Raw genomic sequence first — 27,129 nt, forward strand, 5'->3', positions numbered from 1 at the left:
GTCTTACTCCCAAATATTTACCCAAGAGAACTAAAAACTTATGTGCACACAAAAATCTGTACACGCATGTTTATTTCAGCTTTATTTTTAATTGTTAAAACTTGGAAACAACTCCAATGTGAATAAATGAATCAACAGTTTGTGGTATATCTATACACTGGAATACTACTTAGCAACACAAGGGAGAAAGTAACCCTGATGGATTCATGCAACAACATGTGTGAATCTCAAAGGTATTTTGTTAAGTGAAAGAAGCTAGAACCCAAAGGCATCATATTGTATGACTCCATTTATATGACATTCTGGGAAAGGCTAAACTATTGAGATAGAAGACAAATCTGAGGTTGCCAGGAGTGGGGTGTGGGGAGGGGTTGATCACAAAGAGGCAGCAAGCAGGAATTTTTGGGGTGATGAAACTTTTTGGATCATGACTGTGATGGTATACACAGTTCTATGCATTTGTCAAAATCCATAGAAATATACATCACAAAGAGTGAATTATGTAAATTTAAAACATGTAAAGTGTTATTATTGATTTCTAGTTTAATTCCATTGTGGTCTGAAAGCAGGCATTGTATGATTTCTATTTTTTTTAATTTGTTGAGGTGTTTTATGTCTCAGGATGTGGTCTATCTTGGTGAATGCTCCATGCAAGCTTGAGAAGAAAGTGTGATCTGCTATCATTGGATGAAGTGCTCTATAGATGTCAATTATATCTAGTTGATTGATGATGCTGTTGAGTTCAACTGTGTCCTTACTGATTTTCTGCCTGCTAGATCTGTCCATTTCTGAGAGAGGGGTGTTGAAGTCGCCAAATATGATAGTGGATTTGTCTATTTCTGCTTATAGTTCTATCAGTGTTTGCCTGACATAGTTTGACACTCTGTTGTTAGGCACATGCACGTTCACAATTGTTATGTTTTCTTTGAGAATTGACCCCTTTATCATTATATAATGCTTTTATTTATCTCTGATAACTTTCCTTACTTTAAAGTCTGCTCTGTCTGAGATTACTATAGCTACTGTTGCTTTGTTTTGATTATTGTTAGCATGGTATATTTCTCTCTGCCCATTTGCTTTTAATCTATATGTGTCTTTGTATTGAAAGTGGGTTTCTGGTAGACAACATATAGTTAGGTCATGTTTTTTGATCCCTTCTGACGTTCTCTGTTTTTTAAGTGGTACATTTAGATCATTGACATTTAAAGTGTTTTTTGATATAGTTGACATATACTTACTATATTCATTACTGTTTTCTATTTGTTTCTCTTGTGTGTTGGTTTTTTTTGTTTGTAAGGAGGACTAGCCCTGAGCTAACATCCGATGCCAATCCTCCTCTTTTTTCTTGAGGAAGACTGGCCCTGGGCTAACATCCGTGCCCATCCTCTTCTACTTTATACGGGACGCCGCCACAGCATGGCTTAGCAAGCGGTGCGTTGGTGCGCGCCTGGGATCCGAACCTGCGAACCCCAAGCTGCCACAGCAGAGCACGCACAGTTAACCACTGCGCCACTGGGCCGGCCCCTGTTTCTTTTGTTTTTTTGTTCCTGTTTTTGTCTTCCACTCTTTTTCTGCCTTTTATGGTTTTAATTGAGCATTTTGTATGATTCCATTTTCTCTCCTTTCTTAGCATATCAGTTACAGTTTTTTAAAACTTTTTTAGTGGTTACCCTAGAGTGCAATATATATTTACAACTAATCCAAGTCCATTTTCAAATAACACTATACTACTTCCTGGGTAGCATAAGTATTTTATAATAACAAAATAATCCTAATTCCTTACTCCCATCCCTTGTATCATTGCTGTTATTCATTTCACTTATATGTAAGCACACATAAGCATACATATTCATAAGCGTACATAATCAAATACATTGTTATTTTAAACAAACTGTTATCTGTTAGATAGATTAAGAATAAGAAAAATAAGAGTTTTTGGTTTACTTTCACTTATTCCTTCTTCAACTCTCATCCTTTCTTTATGTAGATCTGAATTTCTGACCTATATTATTTTCCTTCTCTCTAAAGAACCTCTTTTAACATTTCTTGCAGAGCAGGTCTATTGGCAACATAGTCCCTCAATTTTTGTTTGCCTGAGAAAGTCTTTATTTCTCCTTCACTTTTGAAGAATAATTTCATAGAGTATAGAATTCTAGGTTGGTGGGTTTTTTTCTCTGAACACTTTAAATATTTTACTCAACTTTCTACTTGCTTGCATGGTTTCTGAGAAGTTAGATGTAATTCTCATCTTTTTTCCTCTATAGGTAAGATATTTTTATATTCTGGCTACTTTCAGGATTTTTTCTTTATTTTTGGTTATAATTTGAAGATATACCTAAGTGTAATTTTTGGGGGCTTTTATCTTGCTCAGTATTCTTTGAGCTTCCTGGATCTGTGGTTTGGTGTCTGACATTAATTTGGGAAAATTCTTGGTCATTATCTTTTCAAATATTTCTTCTGTTCCTTTCTCTCTTTTTTCTCCTTCTGGTAATCCCATTACACATATGTTACATCTTTTGTAGTTGTCCCACAGTCCTTGGATATTCTGTTCTTTTTTTTTTTTTCAGTCTTTGTTCTTTTTGCTCTACAGTTTTCAAGGATTCTATTGATATATCCTCTAGCTCAGAGATTCTTTCCTCAGCCATGTCTGACCTACTAATAAGCTCCTCAAATCCATTCTTTGTTTCTGTTACAGTGATTTTTATTGCTAGCATTTCTTTCTGAATCTTTCTTAGGGTTTCCATCTCTCTGCTTACATTACCCATCTGTTCTTGCATGCTGTTTACTTTATCCATTAGAGCTCTTAGCATATTAATCACAGTTGTTTTAAATTCTCAGTCTGATGATTCCAACATCCTTGCCATGTTTGATTTTGATACTTACTCTGTCTCTTCAAATTATGTTTTTTGTGTTTTGGTATATGCCTGGTAAATTTTCTTGATAGCTGTATGTGATGCACTGGGTAAAAGGAACTGCTGTAAATAGGCCTTTAGTGATGTGGCAGTGAGGTGTTGGGGAGGGGAAGCATTCTATAGTCCTAAGATTAGGTCTCAGTTTTTCAGTGAGCCTATGCCTCTGCACTGTGAACTTCATGACTGTTTCTCAGGTTTTTTTTTTTGCCCCCTTAGGTGAGACAGGATGGCTAGAGTGGGCTGGAGTTGGGTATTTCCCCTCCCCTAGGTCAATTAGGCTCTGATAATACTCCAGTAGGTTAAGCTCTTGTTAGGCAGTTTTCCCTGAGGGTGGGCCTTGTTAAGAAGAACAGAGTGCTCTGGAGTATTTCAGAATGGTTCCTTTTCCCCTCCTCCTGCCAGGAGCACAAGGGGATTTTTCTCAGATATTTACTGTGGGAACCTAGTCAAACTCCTGGAGGTAAATCTCACAATGTTCTGGGGGCCCCTCTATGACTGGATCACCCCAGAGTTCTTCACTTTCAGAGTTGTCCACACTGAGCCTTCACCAATCTGTCCATTACAGTTCAGGTTTTCCTACCCTGGCACTGGTTCTGGAGGTGGTTTCTGCGCACAAGTCTCTGCTCTGGTAAGCTTCGGTTCTCTCTATTTGCCTGTCCATCTCTCTACTCTTGGGGGCAGCAGTTTACCCTGTGTCCTCCCCTGTCTTATGGATCCAAGAATAGTTGTTTGTTGATTTTTCAGTCTGTTCAGCTTTTTACTTGTTATCAGGATGGAGCGGTAACTTCCAAGCTCCTTACGAGCAGAACTGGAAACTGAAAGTGAAAACATATAAATTTTTTAAAAATCAAGCAAGATAAGGGTCAGGAAAAAACTTGTGGATTTTTAAAGTTGTGTGTGTCATCAGTGACTGAGCAGTTTTGATGAAGTGGAGCTCATTGAATCCAAATTGCTTTATGTTTAAGAGGAAGTGAGGTGAGTAAATGGAAACATGTAGTGTAGACAACTCTTTCAAGATGTTTGGCTATAAAGTGGAAAGGGAAATAGCTGGATGAGAATGTGAGTCCATAAAAGTTTTAAATTTTTTATGTGAGACCGATTAGGACTACAACTAACAAAAATGTACTGACTTCTACTGGGAAAATTATAGAATTTAATAAAAGATATAAAATGGCCAAATAAGTAGATATATCATGTTCACTGATGGGATAACTTAATGTTATGAAAAATTTCTGTGTTCCCTGAATTAATTTATAAATCCAAACAATCTCAATAAAAATGCTAATAGAATTTTTGTGTGTGTGGATTTTGCCAAATGGATTCCAAAATTCATTAGGACTAGCAAATATATAAGAATGCCAACATATGGGGCCGGCCCAGTGGCATAGTGGTTAAGTTCTTGCACTCTGCTTCAACGACCTGGGGTTCGAGGATTCGGATCCTGGGCACAGACCTACACACTGCTCATCGAGCCATGCCGTGGCAGCATCCCATACACAAAATAGAGGAACGTTGGCACAGATGTTAGCTCAGGGACAGTCTTCCTCAAGAAAAAAGAGGAAGATTGGCAATAGATGTTAGCTCAGGGCCAATCTTCCAAAAAAAAAAAAAAAAAGAATGCCAAAACAATCTTTGAATATATTAGAAACTGCCTTATCAATTTTCAAGACACATTATAAAGCTGTATTAATAGAAACAGTTTGGTACTGGTGCAGGAATAGATATTCGAAATTGAGATATGAGTGGGGTCCCTCTGACGAAGAATGCTATAACCCTGCCAACATAGTATACTGTAAATCTTCCTCTTTGCCCTTCTGAAAGTGACCTGGGACCCTTTACCAAGGTACCTGTGCATGGGAAGAGGGAAATAGCCAGATTTTTTTGGAATGACTAAGATAGAATTGGAGTTGATGTTAAATCCTGGGGATCCCAAATGCTTTTTGGTCCAATAGTCAGAGTGGAGATTGATAGAGATTAGATGATAAATAGTTCTTTGGTCTGATTCCTTCTCACAGTGGGCCCAGTGGGTCCACACATACAACTCAATAGGAATTCTCTTTGTACCTAAATTTTACCTGAATTTATAGTTCTCAAGAACACATTTGCAAACTAGCAGACTCTTCACACTGGCTCCCTGCCTGTAGAACAATGGCTTATATAATAGGAAAGACCAACTGGAAACCACTGGAATTTCCCTGCTCAACCAAAATAATAAATCAAAAGCAATATTGCATCCCTGAGGAAGTCTGTGGAGAGTAATGGCACCATGCAAGTCTTGAGAGATGCAAGTGTGTTGACTTGGCCTGTATGCATGGTAGTGGGGTTTTGGAGAGTGGTAGCAGATTTTCATACACTTAATCAGGTGGTGATCCTAAATGCTGCTGCTTTTACAGATGTAGTCTCCTTACTGGAGCAAAACAGCACAGTCTCTAAAAACTGGTGTGCAACTATTGTTCTGGCAAATGCTTTATTCTCTCTACATCAACCAAGAAGTAATTTGCTTCCACATGATCGGGTCAACAAAACATTCACTGTTTCTTTCAGCTCTAGCCCTCTCTGTCATAATCGAGGCTAAATAATCCATGAAATCATGCTAATAGATTTGTTGGGCAGGAAGTAGCAAATACCCTGGAAGCTTTAGTAAGATATATGAGTGGGAGATAAACCCCATGAAGACTTGGTGGGTTTGTAGGGCTCTAGGGTTCTGGGGCATACTGAGATCCCTCCTTCAATGTGAAAGTTAAGTTGATGTATCTTCCACCTATTAACATTAAAAAAGATCCAATGCTGTGTAGGCCTCTTTGGGTTCTGGAGCCAATATGTGTCTCATTTGAGTGATTTACTTTGCATATTTACTGAGTTTCAAATGGGGCTCAGAGCAAAAGAAGTCTCTGAAGCTGGTCCAGGGTACAGTATAAGCTATTCTACCATTTAGGCCATATGAATCAGCAGGTCTTTGGCATTTAGGGCTGTTTTCGGGATCTTCTGGCAGCCCTCCACAAGAGAATGACAATGCATGCACCTAGGATTTTAAAGCAAAACCATGCAGATATCCATTTTCCTTTTGAGAAATGGCACCTTTCTTGCTACTTGGTGCTGGTTGGGACTAAATACCTAATTATGGGACAGTCTGAGATGACTGTTATGAACTGGGTATTATCTGATCCATAAAGCTCTAGAGTTGGGCGTGAACAGCAGCACTTCATCATAAAGTGACATGAAACAAGCGGGAAAAGGACTTCCAAGGGCATGGGGCAGGATCCCAGGAGGATTCCAGTCTAGGCGAAGGGTGAACAGGGAGCCCTAGAGGCGGCCTGATGGGGATGTCCTGTAGGCCCTTAGTCCATCTGCACCTGGTCTTCCTATGTCCTTGTCCGTTCCACATGCAAAGTTTTATCTTTTTACATTTTTTCCTCATTTAGTGTTGATGCGAATCCAGACACTGATTAGAAAACGGCAAGTTCCAATATCTGATCCAAGAAACCTCAACAAGAGAAGCAAAAAACATTCCTTCTTCCTGGAAAGCTGTAGAAAGACAGCCGCTGTCCTGGGGAAGGACATGGTCCTGGTAAGTGCTATTTGAAAGACACCCACATTTCAGTGGTTATTGCTCTGCCTGGGAAAGTCCTTCCAACCTCTACATCCAGGGAGATCTGAGGGGCTGTCTCTGCTCCTGGCCCAGGTGAACCACACTGAAATGCACCTGTCCTCTGAGGAAGGGGGACTTGAGGGTTTCATTCAGTAGCCAGGGAGGAGGCTGGCCCTCCTCCATTCTCCCACATACAATAAGCTGTGACCATACACAAGTTCTTCATTCAAGGAGGAAAGTGAGATTCTGTGTCTCATTTACATGAGCATAAGAAGTGAAAGAACCACACCACAACACCCAAGCTGTGAAAGAAACAGGATATAATGTAAGAGTCAAATCTACCATTTACTATTAAAGAAATAATATCACTCCTCCCCAATGGGTTAACAGTGGCTGGCGTGGTGATGTCAGGGAGAGGGAAGGGGTGGTGCCCTCCCTCTGGGGATTTAGGGGAAACCAGGGAAAGTCTTAGGATGTCCTCATTCACTCAGGGTGGGAAGACCTGGCCCGGTGCACCCCGAGGGCGCCAGTGTCCCTGCTGGTCAGGAGGAGCTGCACTTGTGGTCTCCAGAGTGTGATGGCTCATCGCCAAGGGCATGGTGGCTGAAGAGAAGAAACAGACTATTTTGGGGAACCTTCCTGAGATTCATGGCACAACTCCCTGTCCCCCTGCACTCTGATCCAAACCCTGTACCGAGTGCTCAGTCCATCAACAGCACCTCGTTTGTCCCTGATGCACAAGGCATCATTTAGCATCACCCATTTCAGAGGATGCAACCGAGTCCCAGAGAGGAGAGGGGAGCGGCCTGTCCCAGGCCTGCTCAGCAGTGGAGCTGGGATCCAGGCCCATGCTTAGCCCGAAGCTGTACTGAGCCCCTGGATTCCGTCGCTCCTGGTACCAACACTCACTTGGCCCTGAACTGGAGGATGTCCGGTTCCTCTTTCTCCTGAAGAGCCGCATTTTGCTCGCCTTCTGGTGTGCGGGCTCCAGCTGGCAGGAGACCCAGTAGCTACAGGACAGAGTGGCCTGTGAGCTACCAGGAGCCACACCTCAGGTGCCCCTCCCAGAGCCTGCCAGCAGCTGAGTCCTGGTGCCCCATGGGTCACCACGCTACGAGTTCTGTGGCTGATCAGCGAGCCAGGCCACAGGCTCTGGAGCTGGTCATCAGAGAGAGTCTGCCCTGCCCTCACCCAACTCCTGTCCCCCTCACCTCTCATGGACACTGATGGGCTCCATGGCCTGGAACCAGGCCCCAAATCGCTTGTCGGGCTCCAGGTCATACTGATTTGCAGCCTGCTGGAGCAGCTGGATCCTCCGGATGAGTGTGAATTTCTGAGAGGAAGGACAGGATGCAGACAGGGCTTGGGTGGGGAACGCTGTCAGGGACTTGTGCGGAGTGAGGATCTGGTCTGGGGTCTGTGCTCACTCGGGAACCCTCCTTCCTTCCCACTCCATTCAGGACTTGCCTGTCCTCACAGTTGGCTTGAATTAGTTCCTCATCCAGGAAGGTGTCCTTGATGCCAGCCCCTCCCGCACCCGCCAACGTGATGGGATCCCCAGCTTTGTGGATCTGACTCTCCCAATAAATGTAAGACCCAAGGGATGAGGCTAGAGAAAGTCTTGCCAGGGGAAGTCTGTGATTTCCACTTCCCCACCCTCCCCTTAGCTGCTCATGTCACACAATTTCTGAAAGTTGACCCGATTTCCCTGGAAGGGAGACAGCCAATGTCCATCAGAAACAGCCCCCTAAGCCCAGAACCAACCCCCATCCCAGCCCTTCTCAGGCTGCAGGAATGTCAGGGCCCAGCAGAGGGCAGACCTTCCACAAAGAGAACTTGACACTGTGCCAGGCTCTGGGCTCCAGAGCAGGAGGGACAGGGGAGCTGAGGCCAGAGACCTTATGTAGCACACCCTCTCTGATGACAGACGGGGAGACTGAGGCCTCAGGGAGGAAGGGACAGCTGGAACACAGAAGTGCTTCCTCACTTGCAGGGGCTGATGGGACTCCCCCAGGGGCAGGGCCCGAGGGGGAGGCTGAATCCATCTGAGACACAGCCTCCTGCAGCTCTGCAGGCAGGCAGCTATGAGCTTCACCAGCGGAGCGTCTATTCACGCATTGCTAAGATGGGCCTGACTCCCCAACTCCCAGGGGTGGCCATGGGGCTCTCATGAGAGGAGGTTTGCCAGGTACTGAGAGCTCAGGTCCCAGTGCAGGGCTCTCGCCTCCCAAACCTCAGGATCCTGCTCCCTGGCCCCACCTCCAGGCTCACTCACTTCCAGATCATCCTCCATCCCAATGTCCAGCAGCTTTAGGTGATAGAGGAACATGCCCAGGAAGGGGACGACACCCTGTGAAATCAGGGTGGGAGTGGTGAGATGAGTCCCACCTCTCAGGTGCCCCCATGGACCCTCCCCCAAATCCCTTCACCCCAGCCTCCTGCCCACCACAGACTCTCACAGAGAACAGCCTAGGACCCTCAGCGGCCTCCCCCCAGTTACCCCCTCCAGGACCACCCAACTTCCCCAGTCACCTCCCAGGGGCGGCTTTTGGCAAATCCCACGGTATGTGGTCCCTGCCCCTCCCCTCCCTAACCCATCCTGGGCCCAGCCCTTCCAGGCCTCCTCCTGGTCACTTCCAGGGCAGGCCTTTCAGGCTCTTGGGCTCCTGGAGCTGGGCTGGAGGAGGAGGGACCCCTCTCTTAGGGAGGCCTCCAGCCATGAGGTGAGTGACCCCTCCTCTGACACCTGGATCCTCCCCCTCAGGCCACCTCACCTGCTGCTGCTGTCTCTCCTGAGCTCCCTGGGGGTCCATCTGCAGGGTGGCCCTCACAGATATCACCTCCTGCAGGGTCAAAGACAGGCTCAGGGAGGCCATGTTCCCTTCCCCATGTCTCCCAGGCCCCTGATCTTGGACCCTGGCCATCTGGTGTCTATGGCTGCTCTCATTCCAGGGTGCCCTGATTCTAGATCACTCCCAGCTCCAACACCTCCCTCTTCTGTGCCCTCAGGCCTGCCCATGCCCCTAAGCCTCTCTCCTCATCAGGAAAGTGTGAGGAGGACTCCCCATGCCTCCCAGGGTCCCCTGAGTACTCAGTGTCATCTGACTGGCACCAGTGCTGTCCCCTCCCCCCTCGAGGAGGAGGAGCACAAAGCTACTGCACATTCCTCTCCCCCTTGTACCTCATCACCCCTCTCAGGCCTGCAGCACAGATCATCTCCCTCCATTTCTCAGATGAGGAGACCGAGGCCCACAGAGGGGCAGTGACTTGCTCAGGGGCCCACAGAGGAGACCGCTCCCCCTCCCAGCCAGAGGCCCTGGCCCCCAGCCTTCGCTCTTCCTCCAGACACACCTCGGACCAATGTCCTGTCCTCTGGACTCTCGGGGTGTGTTGAGGCCCTCAGTCAACCTGAGCCATGGATGGAGAGGCACAAGGTGTCTTGGGGTCCCATGCAAGTGGCTTCTGTGTTTTCCAGCCCCCTGGGATTCTCTGACACCAGGCTGGACCTGAGGCCATGCCAAAGTCCTAAGCTCCCTAGGATCCCCTCAGGATGGTCCCTGCACAGAACTCCTCCTTCACTCACTCAGGAAGGGGACCCCCGTGTGCCACATCTGAGTGACAGTGTAGGGGCTGACCACGGCACTGTGTAATGGTGACATTTGCATCCTTTTTCACTTGGAAACTTCTAATGTCCCTTCTCCTTTCTCAGCTCTCATGTTTGAAGTCTGTGGTCTGAGCCTTTGGACAATCCTTAGGCCCCTCCTGCCAGGGCCTCGATGGAGGCCATTAAGGATCTGTCATGAAGGTCCATTAAGTATCTGTAGGTTCCTCGATAATTTTCATTGCCATCTGGGGTGTATCCTTGTGGACAAGGCACCGGGGGAGACTCACTGGTTTGTCAGCAGTAACCACTATCGGCCTAGAGTGCACAGTCCCAGAGAGCACACAGTTCTGTCCCAGATCCACCATTTCGCCCAAGGCTGTGCAGCCCCTGTGTCCACAAGGCCTGTGTGACCTCACAGTGCCCATCCCTGGGACAGGCAGAATGCCCTCCCCTGTGAGGTGCAGTGAAGACAGAAGGAGCAGCAGGGGCCTGGCTTCCTGAGGACAGACTGGGCTGCTTTAGGAAGAAAGGAACCCCCACCCACTCCATCCACCCGCCAGCCTGGAGGATGATGAGGGCCAGCTGATGGGTCTGCATGGAAGCCAGACACCTGCTCTTTCTGCCAGCTCCTCACCTCTTGGAACAGTCCAGGCGACACCACTGTATCCCGTGACCAAGGCCTCCTGCCCCAAACAGTCCCCACCTGCCCCTATAGCTCACACCCCCCGCTTCCTGTCCAGCTGGACAAGACAGACCGTTATTTCTCGGGGAACCTTAAGTGAAAAACTTAGCAAAGCATATCCTGCCTGGTCCCTCCCCACCTCACCTCCCGTCCTTCCAGTTCTCCAGCCTCCACTCACCTCCTTGAGAAGCTTCCTGCTCTCCCGGTGGCATGTTCGCATGATGTTTTTAAGGATTTGCCAGTTCTTCCTGAGGAGGGAAAAAAGGAAAGAAACACTGTGGAGTGGTTTGAGGATAAATCCCTTTTGTTTGAAAACCCAGAAGATCCAGACAGCCTGGATGAGCATTTTCACTGTGTCCTCTGAGCCCTGAGGTGTCTGGGACTGGGGAGGGGGCTCTCCTATTGTCACCTGGGGCCTCCATTCTCTTATTTTCTCAGCAGATGTGTTTTAAACAGTCTTAATTTCACGTGGACAGAGAGTTCTGTTGCTGCAAACACTTGAAAATCTTCAATTTGGTTCAAGCCATGATCTGTCACTTAGGGAAACTGATTCCTGAAGCAGAACCACTGGCCTCAGTTTTCAGAAAGACTTGAAGCCTGCCAACCAGGTCAGACCCTATCCCCAGGGTTTGCTGTCTCCCAGGAGGTCCCAACTGACTGAAGGGCAATGCCAGCCCTGTGGGGGGTGTCTGGCCCACCCAGGTGGTGCTCGCATGGAGAGAGGCCTACCCACCTGGACACCTGTCTCCACGTCTCTTTTAAACGTTGAATGGAGGGGCCCTGCAGAGCCCAGAGGATCGCATGGAGAGAGGAAAGGTTCCTCAGGCCGTGGCATTCCTGGGGAAGGGAAGAGAATGAGCTGTGAGGGGGAACTGGAGCCCTGCTTCCTCTGGCTTCTGTCCCCTCATTGATGTCTCCTGTCCTGGATGAGACAGCGGCTCAAGGAACCTGGAAAAGGCACAGGTGGAACCTGATGAGGAATACTTCCAGGGAGGAGGATTTTAGCTCAAGCCAGGAAAGGAGCCCAGGAAGGGGTGAGCTTCCCACCACTGGGACCAGGAGTCAGGTCATCGAGGCCTAGCAGGAGGGGCCTAAGGATTGTGCAAAGGCTTAGACCACGGACTTCAAATATGAGAGCTGAGAAAGGAGAAGGGGCAGTTCCCCCGACACCAGAGAGGGGCTCCCAGGGCCTCCCGCATCTTACCTTGGCCACCTGGATCCAGAGCTCCACGACCCTGGCCCTGTCCTGGGCAGTCATGCTCGGGTCCCCAATGCAGGTGCTGATGATACATTCGACCACTCTGTTAAAGTGGGTCGTGGTGACATGGATGGTGGATTCCAGGTGCTTATTGCCCCTGTCACACTGGGACCAGATGGAGTCCAGGAATTCGTGGGGCATCACTGTCTTGAACAGCTCCTGGGGAGGACAGGGAGTGTCACCCAGCCCTGCCACAGCCCAGCTCAGCATCTGCAGCCCCCAGTCCCAGGCCGGGTCAGTGGTGAGAGCTGGAACTCAGGAAGCTGAGAATGTGGCATGCGACTTGTGGGAATCCCTGGGTGTTGCCTGTGTCCCCTGAGGGCACCCAGCACAGGATGGCCCAGGACCCAATACTGTGGCGCAAGGAAGTAGCATTTGCTCGCCGCCCAGTCTCACTTCCTCCAAGCACCAGAACTCGGCTCCTGCTTGACCATCTCTAGGGGCATCTTCCACCCATTCTGACCATCCTGGGGTCTGACTCCTCTTTCACATGCACATTCCCCCAAGGCAGCAACAACCACGGGCTTTGTTTGTCTGCCTTGTAGTCATGTACACATGAAGTGCCTAATTAGTGCTGAGGCCGTTGAGGCCTCCTGGGCAAATGAGTGAACTACCCAAGGACGAGACAGCAATTTAGTGTGCTCCCCTCCCCAACCAAATCGCAGACTCTGCCCAACTTCCTCTCTGCTCCACCTCATCCAACTGCACAGCCACTCTGCATGGCAGCTGCTCTCAAAGTCCATCCCTACTGTCCACATGAGGACAGCAAAGGCTTGGGAGTTAAGAAGGCTGCTCAGGTCACATGAGAGTAAGTGGGGAAGCAAGAGGTTGGACCGAGATCATGGGATTCTGGATCAGGAAATGGCAGGTGTGGGGCAGCTGATGGCACAGGGAAGGCAGGCCCCACCTGCCCTGAGAGCCCCGCTGCTCACCACATCCATCAGTGTCAACTGCTCTGCCACCAGCCGGGGAGGGAACTCCAAGAAGTCAGGCTTTTCCTCCCTCAGCAGGTTCTTGCTGGTCATGTCCCAGGGGCAGGCGGGCTCTGAGGCTGGATCTGGCTCTGCTGTTATCTCTCCAGGTGGAGGGAGGATTCTCCCTGGAGGCAATGGTCCAGGTGGCTCCTGCTCAGGAGTTGGCACTGGGGCTGGAGCTGATGTTGGTGGTGGCTCTAGCCCTGGAGGGACTGATGGAGGTGACACTGGCTCCAGCTCTAGCACAGGTGGTGGAACTAGAGCTGGAGCTGGATCTAGCCGTGGAGCTGGCCCTTGCTCTGGCTCTGGAGCTGGAGGGAGCTCTGGAGATGGTACTGCAGCAGGAGAAAGAAACAGTGTCACTCAAGTAGCTGACTTCCCCTGTGCCTGTCAAAGCCAGGAAAGACCCCACTGCCTTTAAGGGAACCTAGCCTGTGAAGACCCTGCAAATCATCTTCCCAGACTGCAGTCCCCTCACCTTCCAGATCTGCCTCAATGGGCTGTGGATGCTCCAGCTGGACCTGGAGAAGGTAGGCGTGGCCCTGCAGCCCCGAGCCAGGCAAGCTGAGATGCAGAGATGCCAGCTTCATCCTGAAGCAGGGATAGTGCAGGAGCTCCCAGAAATCCTGCCCTGGGTCCAGGCAGGTTCCCACCAGAGAAGAGATGGCACTAGGGGCGGCAATTGGGCAACAGAGTCAGAGGCCTGGCCTTTCCCTCCACGCTTCTCACCCAAGGCACCCTAGCTTGGGTCTGGGCCCTATGCCTGCCCCTCTCCATCCAGGTGAAAGCCACATGGCAGCCCTGACCCCTGTGAGGCTGTCCTGGCAGTGGCAGGCCTGCTTATCCAGCAGGTTGACACAGAGTCTATTGTGAGTCTCTTCCCACTGACACTCTTCTCCTGAAGGTCTGGGACACAGCCCACCCCAGCCCTCCATGCACTTGTGCAACTGGACTGAGCACTGAGACAGATTTGTGACCAGGTTGCTCACACACCTCCTGTTCTGGGCCTGGAGGCGGTGGTCAGAAGAGGTAGATGTGGAGAAGGGGAGGCAGATTAAAATGGGTCTGTAGTGGGAATGGGTTTCTAGGGGAGAACGCAGCCCAGCCACCCCTCTGGTTCCCAGGGGTCCTGGCACCCATCCATAGCTCTTTGACTCCTGTCCTCCTGGAGTGGAAGCCACCGGGCCTCTGCCTTCCCATGGGAATCAAAAGATGCGTGAGATGCGGCTTCTGACAGGCTCACCTCAGCCACAGCCTCCATCTCTCCCCCCACAGCTTGTTCTTTAGAGACAGGAGGCCGTCCTTCTGGACCCAAAGACCACTCACTTTTTTAGGTGGTCCTGTGCTCTGCCCTCTTGGCTGGAATAAGGGGAGATGCCTCCAGATGTCAAGGAGGCTATGAGGGCATCCCTTGGGATGGACGGTGGATGACAAGACCTGCGAATGATGTCGAATGTCAATGTCTGACTCTCAGACGGAAATTGAGGCCACGCATTGTGTCTCCTTCATTCACTGGGTTTACTGTCTCCAAATGTCCTGCATGCAGTAGGTGCTTAATCTACGTGGTTGAATGAATGTAATCCACCCAGAACCATCCCAGACACCTGAGTGGGCCTAGGGCCTCTCTGCTGCCCCAGAGATCCTTGACTGGCTACCCCAAGGAAAAGGACCAGGACCAGCTGGATGGAATCTCCAACTCCTTGACAGGGTGGTTTCCATGTGCTTTTCCAAACTCAGAAAGGCCGCATCTCAGAGATGGGTGAGGCAGACTACTTTTGACGGGGAAGAGAGAAATAAACACCATGAACAACCACAGCACGTCTACAGCCCTCTCTGTAGAGCCAGGCACCAGGTAAGCACCCACCATGGCTGATCCCATTAGTTCCTACAAGATCCCCATGAAATTTATCCTCTCCCACCCTACTTTTCAGAGGAGCAAGCTGAGGCTCAGATTTGGTGATACTCCGAGGACACACAGCTGGCAGGGTGCAGAGTCACCACTGTGCTGAGGAGGGAGTGGCCGCTCACCTAGTAAACAGCTGGTCCAGGACCTGGTGGGATGTGTCTAAGGCCGAGTAGTTGACCATGAAGGTAGTGAAGCTAGAGATGTTCCTCCTCAGGACAGCTGGTGTGATGGACTCTGTCATCTTCTCCATCACGCCTGTCTGGAGGGCCCGCATCCTGCAGGCCTCATTTAAATTCACGGTGGACTCATCCTCACACTGAGGGAGAGGAGGAGGTACATACACTCAATGACATCATGGTGAACCAGCGGGAGCATGAGGTGACTTTCTACCCTCCTGTGTAGCTGGTGGGAAGGAGTGGAGGTCCAGATTCCTTTGGGAGTGGGACTGTGGAGCACTCTAATGAAAAAACCCTGGGGGGTTCCAGGGGAGACTCAGATTTGAGTCTGCATTCTAGTAGTGCCTTGGTCATCTCAGAGTCCTGGGTATGAAGACCCCTCTGCTCCCACACTCACCTCAGACCAGCCCTCTTCATTGATGGACTGGTGCACCTGTGTCCTCTCCAGGGAGATGGCGAACTGGAAATTATCTACCAGCTCCTCAACCATCACTTGGGTGCAGCTCTGCAGTGACAGTGCCCAGAAGTCAGGCCAGGAGGCATCAGGGGCCTGACTGGACTTTACCACAGAGGGAAACCCCACCACAGTTCAGGCACAGAGGGGCATCTGCATAGTCTCCATCAGGGAAGGAATGTGATGACACCTGGATGGCCTGGGATTCACATGTGGGTAGAAGAGCTTGGTCCCCAGCACTCACCTTCCTCTCCTGCAGCCAAGATCTTCAATATGAACATGACACACCACCAGATCTCCACCATTTAGCTACCTACTCCTGCTCAGGGTGGTTCCTCCTCATACTACCTTCTCTAACTCCACCTCCAACATACACACACACACACCCACACCCACACACACACACACACACACACACAATGAGAGTAAAGGGGTGTGGGGTTGTCCATTTGGGATCACAGTTGTGGCCTGACCTAGAGTGGCCTGCCCTGGGCTACGCTGTTACCTGATGGTTCCTCCAGGTAAAAGGCCACAGGCATTCGAGGTGAGGGCTGAGCCAATGTCTAAAGCGACTTAACATGCTCTCATTCTTGGCTTTCCGGTGGCCAGAGCCTCGGAAAGTCACGGGACAACACGAGAGCATCCTGCTGTGTCGAGTGTCTCCACTCAAATGAACTGGACAGGAGGCTGTGGTTACAATGTGGGTGCCTGGTAACCAGAGTTCTAAGTTCTGTTGGGGGCTGTCACCAAGGAAGTGAGGTCACTTCTTCAAGGTTCTATTACTTGGCCCCTTCCTTCAATCAGACCCACCCAAAGCCCCCGCTAGGCTGTTGGCTGCTCTCCCTCCTTGCCCATGTCATCTCCATCACTGTACACAAATATCCATCACCACCCTCCCCACAGCTCCTTGGGAGGGGAAACAGTGGCCAGCTTTGAGGAGACAGAGCTGAAGTCACACCTCTTTTATCCTACCAGTTCTGTGTCCTGGAAAAGCCACTGTGCCTCTCCAGATCTCCCCAGTCTCCCAACCTGCACAATGGGGATGGTGCTAAAAACAGCTTTCTAGGAACATCGTCAGGTGTATATGAGATAATACCTACAACACCTGTGGATTGCTGTCACATGTCTAATGCTGAACCTCCCATCTATGTCAGTTCCATCTGTGCAGCCTCCACAAACCCCCACTCCATACTTCTTGCCACACGTCATTGGCCTGAATTTGGTCTGGTCACTCTTATCTGCAAGAGGGGTTAGGAATTTTATCTTTTAGTTTGTTGAATTGCCACCCAAAATAAAACTGATTCTTTGTTCTGAATATTAAGGGAGAAGGTGAACAGTAGAAACTACCCATGCTCTCTCCCTACACTAACCTTCAAGTTGAAGGAGAGGAGATGACCTTTTCAGATGAGTCAAGCATGTATTTACCTACCACAGGCTCTCTTTTCTTGTTGTTTATTCATCCACAGAGAACAAGAAGTCTTGCTTCCAAACCAGAATGTATGAGACGTCCACTGCCCTCTGTTCCCAGCAGAGTGACCAGAACCAATTTATTGGCTTTTATTTGCCTGGCCCTTGTAAGTAGATCTGAGAACATTCTTTCTATGTCCTTCATAGAGTGGGTCTGGGAGGGTCTGAGGTTGTAGAGAATTGTAGGCAAATAGCAGGCTCCTGAAAAACTGAGTCAAATTTGAATCTCTGTAATTCAAAGGAGAGTGACATCAGCATCATCGTGGAATAAGACACCTCCTGTTTTTCTACTCTTGCACTAACAATGCTTTGGCATCCATCCATAGACAAAAGTGCCTTTGTGGGAGAAGTGGGATCCAGCACCATATGCCAAGGGACCCAGAGGGAGTCTCACCCAGCCATGCATCTGGTAATAGGCAGACAGACCTCGGTCCCAGCTCTGGACCCTGCAGTGGCTCGTGAACCAGCTCAAGCTCCTTTCAGCTGCTGCATGGAAACCCCTGAAAACACTGTCTTAGATCATGACACACAGAGGAGAGGGCCTTTGTGGAAGTCCAGGTTTCAAGAAGAGAAGTTCCAGCCCTCTGTTGGAGCACAAAAATATGAGTGTGGATGGGTTGAAGAGTTTGGGGGCATTGGCAGATAGGTACTCGTAGAGGGCTTTAAAGGATGTGGATCCTGTAACTGCACTGAGCACTCCATCAAGAAGTCTCCCATGACTTGTGGGGTATGCCTCACCCATGGATCTCCCCAGTTGGCCCTTAGGCACCCCCAGTGCTCTGCGTGCCTCACATACACACACCTCCACCCTAGGGCTTCTTCCCTGTGTATGCTCCCAACAGTGGTGGTTAGAGTGAATTTTGGAGGACAACTAGTGAGCACGTGCAGAAACTTGGTCCAAATCCGCAGGCCAGAGAGAGACCACAAACTTGAGGTTTCACACAACCTCTGGAATACAAAAGGGAGGCTGTCAGCGCCCAGCCTATTACATCACAGCATCAAGAGAATGCATACAGGCTGGAGAATTCTGCCGTTAATGAACAAATTAAAAATGCTAAGGTTATACTGGTATAACACATTAAAATACAAATGTATTATTGAAACATATGTGAAGTTTAAAAAAATGACATTTCAAATGTTGGAAAAATTAAGTTTGAGAAACCTTGTAGGTGGTCAGTAAACATCTGTCCCTCCCTCCCTCTCCAGAGCAGCCATATGTATATATATAAATACACACACACACACACATATATATACCCCCTATAAGTTATATATATAGAGAGACACATATGTGCATGTGTGTCCACAAACACTCATACATATATATAATGCATGTACCTATGTATATCATATACATGTATGTATACATGATAGAATACTCACATGCACATGTGTGTATCTGCAATTTCACCTTCAATAAGGTAAATTTCCGGTTTGTATTGACTCTAAATAACTCTGCATTTTAACTTGTTAGGTCTGTTTTGGGTTGTTTTCCCCAAACTTTCTGGTTAGTTCTCTGGGCACTTCTCAATTGAATAACTGTTATGGTTTTCATTCATTGTTGTGCTTTCGTTTTCTCTTTTTAATAAACATATTTGTTGAAATATGACATACAATCAGAATAGAGCACAAATCCAAGTGTAAAGATTGATAAGTTATCAAAAAGTGTACACATGTCTTAACTCCACCCAGGCCAACAAACAGAACATGACCAGTTCTATTTTAGTAGATTATACATGATATATATAGTAGATAATAACCGCAGTTACCCAGATTATTATTTCTCCTTTTTCAGGAAGTAGCACACTGAATGGCAATGCATAAAGCAAATTTGGTCATGATGTGGCCTCCTTCAAAAATATAGCTGGATTTGGAAGGTTAATTTTTTTTAGGAATACATGAGTTTAGTTCCAGAAAAAAAGTGGCTTGTAAATTTCCTTTCCTGTAATGACCTTGTAAAATTTTTGTAGCAAAGTTAAGCTATTCTCACAAAATGAATCAAAAAGTTTTTCCCATTTTTCCTGTTCTGTGGAAGAGCTAGAGTCAATGTGTATTATTTCTCTCCTGAATGTTTGGTGGAATTTGCCAGCAGAGGTGTTAGCCACGATGAAATGTGGGAATGTTTTAAACTGTGGATTCAGTTTCTTCTTTAGATATGGGACTATTCAGATTTCTCATTTCTTCTTGAGACAGTTTTGGTAACTTTCATTTCCTGGCAATTTGTGAATTTCATCTAATTTTCAAATGTATTGACATGTTATTTATAATAACACGTGTGTTGTCAGGGAAGGTCTGGGGTGAATCTCCTGGGGGCGCAAGTCAAGCTCAGCTCATGTGTCCCCGCAGCTTCAGGCACCTGGATGCTGTAGGGATAGCCTGTTCCTCATTGCAGGACGAGAGGCTAAATGCTTTTCTTTTCGCCCTCTGCTCTCCATTCACACCAGCTCAGGAGACCTTGTTCCTGGGCAAGTTGGCGTGCAGGCAATGCCCCATGTAAATTCTTCCAAGCCTGGTGGATATTTGGAATTTTTTTTCTCAGATGTTCTCTTGAAACCACATGGCAACATTTGTATAATATTCTCTCTTTATTTTATGTTTGAGTCAGTTTTGGTAATCACATTTTCAATTTTTAAACTGTACAAGGCTGCTTCTCTCATGGGGCGTCTTTGGCACTCCTCTTGCAAGAGACCTGCAGGCATCCCAAGATGTCCCAAGGCCACTCCCCCAGTCGGCATCTTAGACCCCTCCCCTCAGCCTCTGAGCTACTCAAGCAGGATCCTCTCATCCTGCGGGGAGCTCCCTTAGTAGGATTCCTTCTAACATGGGCTCCAGTCTAGCTCCTATTTGCAGATCTGAATCTCCTTCCCCAGGACTCTGCACCTTTGCATCCCGATTCCACTGCAATACTCATTATTCTGCTATTAGGCAAGGGCATCTTCGATCTCATCCAGGAAACACTTCAGGCTTCCCTTGGTGAGAGTCAGACTCCAATCTCTACATTCTCCAATCTCCAGGTAACAGATAGATGCTCTCTGCATAGTTCCCATGAAACATTGCTCAGTTGATGTGACAGGAGGGGAAAGTACATTCATTTACACCTTCAACTTTTCCCCCTAGAATCCTATCTGGTTTCTCCAATCTCAAGCTCTAATAGAGAGGGGGATTGCAGGCAGCCATCGCCAGTGCTGGGAAACCTCCTGTTGGGTATCAAGAGCCATGTCCAGAACAGGTGCTCGGCCCCTCATTTCTGGATGTGGGAGACACACGTGTCCCACTGTGTTCTTCTGGGCCTTTGAGGCCACAGACAAAGCTGAGACGGGTAGGGCTCCACTTCAAGTCCTGTTTCCTTTATTTCCCTGTGCCTAGCAGTAGGTGGACACTGTGGTTAAATGGTGAAATAAAGGCATGACCAAATGGTAATGGAATGTGCAGAACATATGAGAAACTTGCAAATGAAGCTGAATGTAGTGTCCTTAGTCTCAGAGATACAGAAGGAAGGGATTCAACACTGTGACGAAGACCAAAATGACCTAAACTCACTGTGTGTTATTACCAGCATCTCCATGTAAAGTTGCTTAAAATGTCTTTATCTTTCACCAAAATAGGTAAAATGGCAAGACAAGGGCCTATTTTTTCCATCTGCACATTGATTATAGAGTGGTGGGGTATAGCAGAGCCTCTTCCAATTCTTTCTCTTGAAATGATTATAGTGAAAATGACAGAGCATCCAGCTCAAACTTGAATTCTACTTCCTGTTTCTTATCTCCCCCACACACATTCCTTATTTCATCTACTTTGTTCCCTCAAGTATATTGTTTCCCCACATGAGACCAACAAACTCACTTACAAAGATAACTGTTTGAAGCTCCTTTGTAATTTTTTCACTTTACCTAGTGATTCTGCTCTGGTGGTGGTGGTGGTGTCACATACAATGAAACTCACTCTGTGTAATGTGTAAAGTGCTGTGAATTTTTAATATAAGTAGATATCAATCTTCATAACAAAATGTCTGGCTTTCAGCTATTGAAACCCTGTCCATTAAAGGAGGCTGTAAAGGGTCCAAAAAGACGTTCACCCTGAGTGCTGGAATGGAAGTGGTGAGCATTCACTGCACAACCACTGCTGGAGAAGACACTGGAGGTAACAGAAAACTGAGGCATCTGAACCTGCAAACCCAGGAAGCCAAAGCGGAGCCCACCCTACTTCCTCATTACACCACAGGGCTGGCACCCAGGCAAGTTTTTGATGCTCTGTGAGATTTAGTTTCCTCATCAGGGCTGTTGTGGCAACTTAATGATATAACATAGTTGATGCGCTTGGCAGGTTTTCAACAAACAATAATTCTTTTCCTCACTTTGGATGCAAAGTTCTCCAGTTGGTCTAAAGCTGATCACTCAGAGCTGGTGGGCTCAAACAAAGATCAGCTAATTTTTTTTAGTAAAAGACTAGACAGTAATTACTTTCAGCTTTGCTAACCATATGGTCTCTGTCAAAATGACTCAATGCTGCCACTGTAGTGCAACATCAGCTACATAACTAATAGGCGTGTTCCAACAAGACTTTGTTTATGGACACTGAAATTTGAATTTTGTTCAATTTTCAAGTGTCATGAAATATTGTTCTTTTATTTTTTTCAACTATTTGAAACAGTAAAAACAATTCTTAGCTCACAGGCATATAAAAACAGGCAGTGGGTCACATCTGCCAAGGGTCATAGTTTTCCATCTCTTGGGCTAGAAGTTCTGTTGAAGTTATTCATAAAAAGATAAGATTGGGATTCATAGGACACAGTTATAGTCAAGGAGTAATTAGATACGTGAGGGAGGGAACAAATGTGGGAGGGATTATTCAATCAACAATAGGCAGCAGCAATTATAGCTGTGTTTTACCCTCAAATATACATAAATTGTTAACTCTGATAGATTTACATATAGTGATATGTATATTACATATACTGACTGAAGTGATTGTAAAATACAATATAACAAGGCTGTTATTCTCTTTTCAGGGGAAAAATGAAATTGAAAGGCCTCTATGTATCTATTGGCACAAAATGGTTTGGTTCAATGAAGGCTGTCATGTCATCTTATATACTGTGATGCAAATGGTATGTTCCTGCAGTCGCCTCTCCAGTTTTGCAGTGCTTATGGCATCCAGTGTGATGAAGGTAAGGTCTTAAGTGTATTACTAAGCAATTAGAGTCTGATAATTAATTTTTTTATAAAATGAATCTTATTCCAAACTTATATTCAGTGGAGGATTTAAATATATACTGATTTTATTTAATTAAGAAAATGTATGCTTCCTGGTTTTAAAAGGCGAAATATAGAAAATTACAAAGAACAAGAAATATCTCTACCATCCAGAGATAATGGAAATTAACTTAAAAAATAAATCGTGTTGTTTTATGCATGTATTCTTTTTCAACTGTGTGACCATACTCCATATCAGTGGTTCTCAACTGGGGACAACTTCACCATCTCCAGGACATTTGGCAATTGCAGGAAACATTTTTTGTTGTCACCACTTGGTGGGGAGAGTGCTGCTGGCATCTAGTGGGACCAAGGGTGTTGCGAAATATCCTACAATGCAGAGGAGAGCCCTCCACGACAGAGAATTATCCAGCCCAGAACATCAATAGTGCTGAGATTGAGAGACCCTGATCCATGTAGTATATATACTGCTTTGTAAATTTAACATTGTCATGGACACTTTCTAACATCCATAAGTGGTCTGAAAACATAATTTTTTAAGGACTGAATGGTAGTCCAGATCAAGAATATATAATAATTAAACAATTTTATCCTATTTACAATAATTGTAAATTTATTAAAGAATACGAAGGTCCAAAATGAGTTGATATCTCTTTTCTTTTGCTGGATCCAGGAGGCCCCTGTGCTGACTGTGATCACCTATGTGGGGCTGAGTGTCTCTCTGCTGTGTCTCCTCATGGTGGCCCTCATCTGGGACAAGGGACCAAAAATTACAGACAGCCAGCCACACAGGATGTGATACACGGATGTCATTCCCCATTCCTCTTTGGAAAGAACGCCTGTGGGCATCCTGTATGAGAAGCTTCATTCCCAGTTGTCCAGCTGGCCCCTGGGGTTCATGCACTAACGTCCTGGTTGCAACAAGTTTGATGAGTGAAAATGCGGGGCCACTGTTGAGAGTTAGGTCCAGTGTTTGACCAAAGTGAGCAAAGATCCTTTCAAGTGTCGCTCAGATAGTTTCATGTGGAGCTGTCAGAAGCCATGTGGCTTTTCCCTTCACCCTAAACAAGAGGCTGACGCAAGAAAAAGAGAAGTCAGAGCTTTGCCCAGTGCAGCGCGATGAGCTGACGACCCAGGCCTGGGGGCTGGGTGCCCAGTGTCCTGTGAAGCCCCCTGTCAGCTTAGACTGGATGTGGCATAGACACCGTGGAGGCCCATTTCCCACCTGTCCCTCTCCGAATTGGAGCTTCTTGACTATTTACTTTTCAGTCTTCTATTTCTCTCTTCGTGGGAAATTCCCTGAACCATCTCTTGTGAAAGGAAGGAAGCTCCTGAAATCTTAGCAGCATTCTTGAGTTAGAAACCTTGGCATTTTCTATCTCACTTTGACAAAAATGTTTGCAGAAAGCTCTGTGATCCACTTTGCTAACTGGGCAAGCCTAGCCTTTCGGGCCCCCAGTGCACTAAGCCACTGCTGTAGGTTGCAGGGTGGGTGGACAGATAGACAAAGAAGTAGGTGTGTAGTAGTCTAGCTTTGGACACAACAGGTATGAAGATTTTGGAAATGTTTTTTTTTCCAATACAGCATCTCTATAACATTATTTCTTTATTTTTATTATTATCATGAGCTTAGGGATAGGTGGCACTCAATATCAGAAACAGGGGGGTGTTCTCCACATTTGCTGTACAAGCCAATTGCCAAGGAGAGTCTAAGAAGCTGCTTGATGCATCTTTGTCCCCCTCTCCCAACTGGCGGGAAGAACCTTTGCGTGTAACAGCCCAGAAGCAGTGATAGCCTGGTTTCTCCCGAATGCTTTTTCGTTGCTTTGGAAAGAAAGCCATGGAATATACAAAATGATTCAAAGGCACCTTCCTCAGTTGGAAGAGGAATTCACAAATATGTGAGTAGTCACATCAATAATATTTAAAAATAAAAATAAAAATCTTACTCTATACCAAACGCTGTTTTAAAAGCTTTGCAGCATCAGCTAATTTATCCTTCACAAAAATCCTCAGGGGGGATTTCTGTGATTAGATGCTTTTAACAGATAAAAAGCAAGAAGCACAGTTCTAATGATGAATGCTGAGTGATCGATCATAAATCAGTTTGTCATACGGAAAACAAAAGCATGGCGACAGAGGAAGGTCTAAATGTCTTCTTGTGCTCAAACTATAGATGCACCTCAAAATTGCGAGAGTTTCCCATTTAATTTAACAGAGCAATGGCTAATAAAGTTGATCAAAAAGTCACACTGTATTAAACTTTCATTCAGAATGCTGTTTATCATTGGGGTGGCATTCTTAATCTATGACTTTCTTGAAAAATTTTAGCAAAACTTAAGTTTGGGGAAGAAACATTTTGGGGAATCGTGTTCTAGTGATATAGAAGCCTCTGGATGCTGTCTTGTGCGTGGTCTCTGCATACTCTTCATGCACGGTTCCAGGCCGGGTGCCCTCTCATAATACAGACCTGGTCTTACCAGGATGAGCCTCGCCGTCCTCATCAAGGGTCCCCACGACAGCTGGATCCAGGGTCCCTGTGGATGAGAAACCAGAGAGTGTCAGGGCAGAGCACATCACTGAGCCTGAAAGAAGAGGTGCTTAATAGAACAGAGTTTCCTTTTCTTTGTCTGACTCTAAAAAAGAGAGTGATTCCTGGTATTTCAGAGCTCAGAGGAAACAGAGGGATTAAAATGCTTCAACTTCTTGATGAGAAAGCTGATGTTGGAAGCAGTGAATGAATCTCCCATGTTCTCCTCAAGCAGAGCCAGCATGAAAACCCAGCTCTCCCAACTCCCAGTGCAGGACCCTCCAAAACCATGCACTGTGAGCTCAAATTGGCAAGGCTCACATGTTCAAACTAGTCCTGACCCGCCATTGGTCCCACATGTAACAGCCTGAAGGAAAAATGGGGCAATCAATAATATTCCCAAGGGAGCACTCACTTATGGGAGAATAAAAAAGAAAATCAATACATATTACATTACGTTTCTATTTGGTTTTATGACAACCGTGGCACAGGCAGCAACACACGGTGTCCCCATCTTTTTAGAGACGAAGACCTTGAGTTCAGGACTGGTAAGGAACCTGCTTAAGCTCACAAAAAATACCAGATCTCCCGCCCTGGGCTCTTTCTGCTTCAGTCCACTGCGTAGATCATGGTCTTCGTCCGAATCCAGGAGTCCCCGCCTCCTGTGAGAGTTTTGTAGTTTTTTTGGAGTTAATACAAATTTCTTATTATTATGTCAAAACTTCCATCTCAAGCCAATTAGCATGTTCTGGTCTAATTCAGGTCATTTCTCTGATTCAACACCATGACCATCCCAAAAAGCAACTGAGACTTTCACTCATTGTGGACGTTCAAGGTGGCTAAGCAAAGATTCGGTTAAAATAGCCAATTGGGGGCCGGCTCCGTGGCTTAGCTGTTAAGTGCGCGCACGCGGCTACTGGCGGCCCAGGTTCAGATCTCAGGCGCGCACTGACGCACCGCTTGTCTGGCCATGCTGAGGCCGCGTCCCACATACAGCAACTAGAAAGATGTGCAACTATGACATACAACCATCTACCGGGGCTTTGGGGAGAAAAAGGGGGGAAAAAAAAAGGAGGAGGATTGGCAATAGATGTTAACTCAGGGCTGGTCTTCCTCAGCAAAAAGAAAGGAGTATTGGCATGGATGTTAGCTCAGGGCTGATCTTCCTCACCAAAAAAAAAAAAACAAAAACTACCCAATTGTTCAAAGACCACATTTCAGCGGCACATTTCATTTTTTAGAAGATCTCACAGGTGGAATATGGCAAATTGAATTCTCTTCTGCCATACAAGAGGATATCTATTTTATAAATATTTAATTGTTCTGATGAGTTAATTGAATTCTAATATTGCACTCAATCTCAATCAGATCCTTCTTCCTTTCACTGCCAGTGGGTGGAGCAAATCTCTGTAGCTTCAGTCTTGTGTGTAGCAAGGGAAACAGTTTTATATGTGTTGACTATTCAGGAATTTGAAGTAAAATACTGAGTCCAGTATCCTACCTTAAATATAAGCTGCTTATGTATATACAGAAAGCAAATCAATATCTTAGACTTGGGAAAATGTTGCATATTTAGCATGCTAAAGCAAACATTCTATAATCATGATTCTTTCTCTTTGTAAAAAATAATGGATATATTGAAATACTCAGTTCTATCAAGTAAAACCTTCTATTAGATTTTCTTATACCACAGAGAGCTTTAGAAGCACTTTTGTGAGAAGGTACTCAGCTAGTAATGTTGGGGAGAATTCTGTGCTTCCATGACCATTGTTTTTATAAAAGAGCAACCCAGTGGAACCATGGACAATGGAGCCATAGAATAAGGATCGGGTCAATCCTGGGAAACAAAACAAGACGAGAATTCCGAGACCCATCCCCTCCCCATGTCCTCTGCAGCGTCCGTCCTTTGAACGCAACGGGCCTGCCTGCACTAGTTCATCTCCGGGTGCCTTGAATCCTGCCCTTCTCTTCTCCCCGTGGCCGACTCTGCCTCCAGGAGAAGAGCTCCCTCTCACTGGGCTGGGTCTTCCGCCTGCACTGGCTGCCGTCATAACAGACATACTCTGTCCACTTCACTTCTGTTTCAAAAAACTCGTGCTGTGGGGTATCTTGTGGCCCCCAAAAAGGCATGTACCTCTGAATGTACGTACGCCCTGCCTCTCTCATTACACATTCTTCCCGGGTGTCCCTCAACCTTTGCTGCCTCTTTTCATTTTCTTGTTTATTTGGGTACCTGTATATATTCCTTAATCCCCTAAAATTTCATGGGGTGGTGGTTAGAGACCTCATAGACACCTGTGGGTGGTATACAGAGGTTGGTGGTGAGATCTTCCACCTCATATTAATTGTTGCAGGCGCTTTCAG

At 46.7% G+C, this 27,129-nt stretch overlaps 1 protein-coding gene across 1 annotated transcript; it reads right to left on the reverse strand.

Annotated features, from left to right (window-relative positions):
• Positions 1–6,833: 6,833 nt before the first annotated feature.
• LOC131402041 (ral guanine nucleotide dissociation stimulator-like) lies at positions 6,834–9,400 on the reverse strand. Its single transcript, XM_058537023.1, has 5 exons — positions 9,276–9,400; positions 8,777–8,851; positions 7,713–7,834; positions 7,411–7,511; positions 6,834–7,104 (listed from the first exon to the last, which is right to left on the reverse strand). Exons 1-5 carry the CDS (start codon positions 9,375–9,377, stop codon positions 6,989–6,991), a joined length of 516 nt encoding a protein of 171 aa, XP_058393006.1. The 5' UTR covers positions 9,378–9,400; the 3' UTR covers positions 6,834–6,988.
• Between the last annotated feature and the right edge of the window lie 17,729 nt (positions 9,401–27,129).

The sequence above is a fragment of the Diceros bicornis genome (genome assembly GCF_020826845.1).
Source record: "Diceros bicornis minor isolate mBicDic1 chromosome 3 unlocalized genomic scaffold, mDicBic1.mat.cur SUPER_3_unloc_1, whole genome shotgun sequence".
Classification (NCBI taxonomy): Eukaryota; Metazoa; Chordata; class Mammalia; order Perissodactyla; family Rhinocerotidae; genus Diceros; species Diceros bicornis.